General features: G+C 38.5%; 1 protein-coding gene across 1 annotated transcript in view; it reads left to right on the top strand.

The window, feature by feature from the left end:
* The first annotated feature begins 960 nt into the window (after nucleotides 1-960).
* Nucleotides 961-6000, top strand: part of MED17 (mediator complex subunit 17) — a 717849-nt gene continuing 712809 nt past the window's right edge. The window contains exon 1 of the mRNA XM_044072197.1: nucleotides 961-1295. Within this exon, the coding sequence (XP_043928132.1) occupies nucleotides 1064-1295 (232 nt within the window). The 5' untranslated portion in view covers nucleotides 961-1063. The remainder of the gene's footprint in view (nucleotides 1296-6000) is intronic.

Genomic DNA, 6000 nt, shown 5'->3' with positions numbered 1-6000 from the left:
ATAATCAATATATAATAATGGCTTACTAACAACTTCAACTAGGAAGATCATTTGATAGTTAAACATGCTGGTTTTATTTATAAAAAGATCTTTTAATGAATTAATATGACTCCTTTCTATTTATCATTGACATCAGTTAAAAACCTCCTAGCACTGTATATGTCACAGACCTTTTCAATGTAGAACTTCGAGAAACAAGAACTTTTTAAGATCACAAATGTTATACACTTGAGAGTTATGATACTGAATCACATTAATTCAGCAAAATAAATAACTATTAGTAATTACAAACATTGAAGTTGTTAGTAAGCTGTTCCACATCGACGTTTTGGAAATGTAAGGTTGAAAGCTATGCAATAAATTACTGATATTGCTGCATAATCATACAACACAGTCTTTAACGGCCTGAGGAGCATTAAGAGTACTACTTGCGTAAACTTTATTTCCGGTAAGGTCCGCAGTACAGTTAGGGTTACCACCTGTCCCTCTTTGGGCAGTTGCGTCCTGCAACAAAAACCTAAAAAATGGCAAATGTCCTGACATTTTAGGACAAAATTATTTTCCAAATTTTCTTTTAAAAGTTTCATAAAAAAGTTATTTGTTATCTGAAACACCAAAATGCTATATGAAATAGGATAAACAACTCAAATGCTGCAAGAATAAGCTTTTATTTTGGCAAAAAAAAGTGAAGTTCTGTCCTTTGCACTGGCTGTGGGTATGATTTGTCTTGCAAAATCTCATGATTCTATAAAAAATGTCCCACTTTGGGCATTTGAAAAGGTGGAAACCCTAAGTACAGTTCACTATACTTAATAACCCCTAACACTTCTTTAAATACACTAAAATATTAACAATTACTACCAAAATAAGTTACACAAAACTCCCATAATTGCTGTCGTCACTTAAACAGGAACTGCGTAAAGACAAGGATGTCGGAACAACTGGAATGAAATACCGCGATACATTGTAAGACTTTTGCCTGGGAAAACTGAATACTAAATACGCTCTGTGTGACAGGGTTTGTTTTTCTCTGGTGGAGTTTGTTTCAACAAGGCTAATTAAAATGTCTAGCGTTCCGGCTGTCCGTATAAGTATTGAGTCGGCCAATGAAAAGCAAATTCAAGAAGTGTCTTTAGATGGATTGGAAACGTATATGCAGCCTTTGACTATGTCCCAAAATCTTGCCCGGTTGGCTCAGCGCATCGACTTCAGTCAGGGGTCTGATTCTGAGGCAGAGGGTGAAAGCGAGGGACGGGACCTTGAATGGGGGAAGCAGGAAAAAGATGAAGAAGAAGGTATTTAAAAGTTGAAAGTGTTGCCTAATTTTGAACATTGCTCGGATTAAAGTTTGTTTAGGACTTGTACTACTGAGTGGTGGGACGATCAAGCTGTCACTTGATGGTACTTTAATGTAATCATAAGCATTAAGGGATCAGGACCCCTGTCCACTCAAGCAGTTTGCAAAGTAATATGTATCTCTCTGCTGGTATAGCTGGGCTGGGAAAAGAAGCTGTGATTTGTTTGCTGTGTTTTGCAGCTGTTCTGATGAAATCATTACCAGCAAAGACCTCTATTCTCACCTTGTAAGTTAATGATGCCTTTGTTTATGAGCAGGTTTGACTCTTCTTTTGCAATCATGTAGTCAGTATTGACCCCACCACGATAGTCATGATCTTTAACCCCCTAGTACCTGCAGACACTGCATTCATCAGGGCTATATGTATTTTTTTCTGTAATGTTTTGTGGCCCTAATATCATTCCCTGGGGTAGCAGAGTGTGCATCATTATAGTACGACCTGCTGTTGCAGCTGTGTGATGCACATGTACTTCCATGCGCTCGCAAACTGCAGCCAGCAGCACCGGTACTGCTTGGTAGACTAGTGTGTGCACCCTGGCTTGTAGCTGTCTTCTGTGAGGAGTCATTCTTTGAATATCTCTATAAGAGTATATAAGTTTGCATTTTCTGCTTACTCGTGCCTTCCTCTTCTAGTTCCTTCAGCACCTAGATCATTAGTCACTAGTGGATTATATAAGTCACAGTCAGGATATAGTCAGATATTCATGAGTGGTTTTGACATGGGTGAATTCAGCAATGTAACTTTCATCCTGTGAGCATTTGTATTGAGCCCTTGCATGATAAATGGATCTTAGATGTATGCCTTGTTGTTAAATTCCATATTTCATAGTTAATTGATATTGTTGGGAACTTTGTAAACAAACCAACCTTGAGATAATTTACAGCATGAAACTTTCAGTAGCACAATCGTATTGCTTTTAAGAGCAGGATTAGTAGTTCGTTGAATATGTATTCCTGATGTGAAGTTTGTAGAATGTTTTACTGCACACTCCTTTTTTCTTTCTTGTACTTTTTATTCCCTCTGTGCCTGTCATTATAAAACTTTCCCTTATATGTTTATGCCCATTTGTTCCCCTGCTTGTCATTGTTGTCCATCATCCATCCAGGTATTCGTTAGTGAATTTTATTTATTTATTTTTGAGGGTGGGGTGCTACACTCTCCACTGGTGGCTGACAGGCATGCTTAGAGATGCAGGAGCCTTTTGTGCCTTTCCTTGTGTGTTTGCCAACTTCTGTTGTGAGGGCTACTATGGGAGCACAGCTTGGCATAGCCTATACTCTGCATGTCATACACTTCTTTTTTTGCTGGATATTAGCATTACAGAGGACTGCACCACCTCTCCAGGTTGGGCATGGTGACATTGGCTGTACCCTCCCACCCTCCTTTTGCCAGCTCCAATAGGGCTTGAGTCACTAGCTGATCCTGGGTAATCTGGGCTGCATTCAATGCTTTCTTTCCAACAGAGAGCCAGAGGTCCCAAACCAAAAAGAAAATACCCACTGCTGTTGGAGTTATTTTTATACTCCTTACAGATTTTGACTGTAAACCCTTAGATGTACCTAAAAACCCTGAGTATTTGTCGAGTTAAATAACAAGGGTTTGAAATGTTTTACTTGAGTCTTATGATAGTTGACCAGGAAATTAGTGGGGAATAAGTATCTGTTTATTTTGTTCCTGAAATACATACTACTCCAAGTTTATCCATAGAGTAGTGAGTTTCCCTGCCTCTCCTTTGTTACCTAGAAAAATGTGCCATGTTAAGTTCTGTAACAAGCCTCAACATTCAAACCAGGTTGCATTATTAATTTTATCTTGCACACTTTATCCCCATTGTTAATGCTGATAACGGCATCCTTCTAGCTAGCTTCCTGATGGTTTCAACCTCCATTGTACCCTAAGAATTTGTTGACACCCCATTTGCTGGGAGGGTCCCCTTTCTGGGAGAAACTCATAAGCTCAAATCGAGATATATAGCACCATAACCCATAAGTGGAATGGGGCCAGGTGGGCAGTCATCATAGTGCATCTGGCTGATATGTTTTTATGTGGTACATACTCCAGCTCCTTCCCTTGTGCTGTGGACATGTTCTTTGTGGTATGTAATTGTTGTGTTGCCTGCTGCAATGGTGACACAACATTCCCACCATATTGCTAGTTAGCATTTCTTTTCAATTTTAAACAAGAAATATCTTTATTAAATTATCGCTTATGACATTTGTAAGCAGTTTACATCAGAAACCATGTTGACATAATTTTAGTTGTAAACATTATACATTACTTATAATCTGTCCAATCATTGTCAGTCAAACATTGCATAGCTCTTTCCTATCCTGCCTTCTTTTAAACCTCATTCCTCCGCTGTATGTGTTGTTCCCACAATTCAAATTTTTTTCTTGTGTAATTTGCAACAACCCTTTTCTAAAGATCCCATTTCCATTTGTTTTTATCTCTGTTGTTATAGCCACTACTTCTAGTACATTTGGTTTAGACTTTGATTTCTATTTTCTAGGAATTGCATTTTTGGCAGCCACCATAATTAGACTCAGCAAGGCCTTACTATGTCTAGGCAATTCTGATTCTGTGTCATAGCTCAGAAAAATCATTTCCCCTAGTTGTACCAGTTTGCTCACCCAGTATCTCTGTTAGAGTAGTCTGCAGGGAATCCTTAATGTTTGCCAACACATTATACTTCCAGAAAGTATGTTCCTGATTACTTCCTCATCATGCCTCCAGCATTTGCTGTCCACCTGAGAACAATTTCTCTGGAATATAAAAATATCTATGTAAACATTTCCAAGCAAACATCCTAAATCTTCTAGATTTTGTTGCATAATTGGGAGACAAACATACATCCACCATTTTTTTTTTTTTTTTGTGAATTGCTTATCCAGTTTCTCTTACCAGTCCTCTCTAATCTCCTGTTATTGATTGTTATAGTTATCATGCAATATTTTATATGCCCTACTAATTATTCTAGTTAGCATTTCTTGTCAGCAGTCCATGTTTTGTACTAGGAAACTTTCCCTTTTTTGCTGTCTACCCCTGCTAGCCATTTAATTTATCACTGCAGTTTTGCAGCAGCACTGACATTTTCAAGGCAACAGTCAGGAATTTTCTTTTTAACACCTAGCTTGTTCCCTTGGCACATGCTCGTGCTCTGGGAGTTGGTGGTGGTGGGGGCAATGGTTGAAACATAGGAATGCCTCTCTCTTCCACGGGTTTTGCAACCTTAAGCCACTCTGCTTTTGCTGGAAGCAGATGCCTTTTATCTGTCTGTCTATCTATCTTATCTATCTCTCCATCTATCCTTGACCAGGTTAGTCCCACTAGGCTAAGTGGCCTCTTCAGGGAAGACCAGAAGTGGTATTTATACTAATAAATATGGTGAGGGCATAGAGGAACTTCTCATACTCTCTTTTTTGATAGGTGCCATGAGATCTTTTACATTCATCTGAACTACCACCAACTCAAGCAGATGGGACCTTTAGTTTAATGTCTCATCTGAAGGAACACACACGCAGACTTGCAGCACCCCCATTATGGTGCACTGCAGTGTTAGCAATCCAGCTATCTAGTATAGGAGTGGAATCCACAGTCTAATACCAAAGGTGTATGCTTCCTGATGTGCCACTGACATGGATTTGTTTGTTCTCTGGTCTTCACTACAGATCATGAATGGGATATTCACCCTGGAAACATGATCCTTCTCCCTTCCCCAGGACCAGTTGAGCAGGCTGCCTCATCTGGTGCTTGGTCTTCATTGCATCTTAATCATCCTAGCTGTAATCATGGCTAGTTCTGTGTATGCAATGAAGTTGGCAGCCCATCAGAAACTACTGTGACGTTATGTACACCTAGCATGTTCCCACACTTTTTTCCCTTAAAGAGGTGAATGGACATAAGCCTTGTATTCCTTTCCCATCTCTGTTTGATCCTAAATCACACAGGTTGCTAGTCAAATCCAGGTGATCTTGGGATAGTCAGAGGATTATCTTTCTGTGGCACAAAATAAATCAGCTGCATTATTAATTATTGAAGGAAGTATGCATAGAATTTTGTATTGTTTGCTTCTGAGAAGAATGTGTGTTTTTTGTGCTTTCTTCCCATTTATCAAGATCATAGAGCACTTGTAAGACTATATCTGAGGTAGGATAAAAGATGCTGACATTATGTTTTTGAAAAAAAATTTTTCATACATTTCTGTAGATTTCATTTGTATTGCACCGAGTATAATAGAAGGAAAGTGGAATTTAATGTTATGTGGAAAAGGGTGATTTTATTTAATTTTTTTTTTAATTTTCAGTAATGCATTTATTTTGTGGCATATTTCATTAAATAAGGCACATCACTTGGCATGAGGTTTGTGTAAGAGGATGACTGTTAGAAAACTGAAGAAGCTTAATATATACCCTCTCAGTAAAAAATACGTGCATGTCAATATGTTTTGGGATGGGGAAGATGAGATTAATAAATCCGTGTAACTGATTTGGGAAGTGAATGAAATCCGAGATGACAAGCAGACTTTGAAGATGACGTGAAAACAACAATGAGAGTCCTGTACCTACATGGAATGCTGAGGAAATGTTGGAATTAGGAAGAAAAACCCTGGACTCTGGTGTTGTTCACGTTATATCTGTGGCTC

This window comes from Protopterus annectens, chromosome 5.part0 (assembly GCF_019279795.1).
Source record: "Protopterus annectens isolate FY-2018-M chromosome 5.part0, PAN1.0, whole genome shotgun sequence".
NCBI classification, from domain to species: Eukaryota; Metazoa; Chordata; order Ceratodontiformes; family Protopteridae; genus Protopterus; species Protopterus annectens.
Note: the sequence above shows the minus strand (reverse complement) of the source record. Positions and strands in the feature narration are given on the sequence as shown.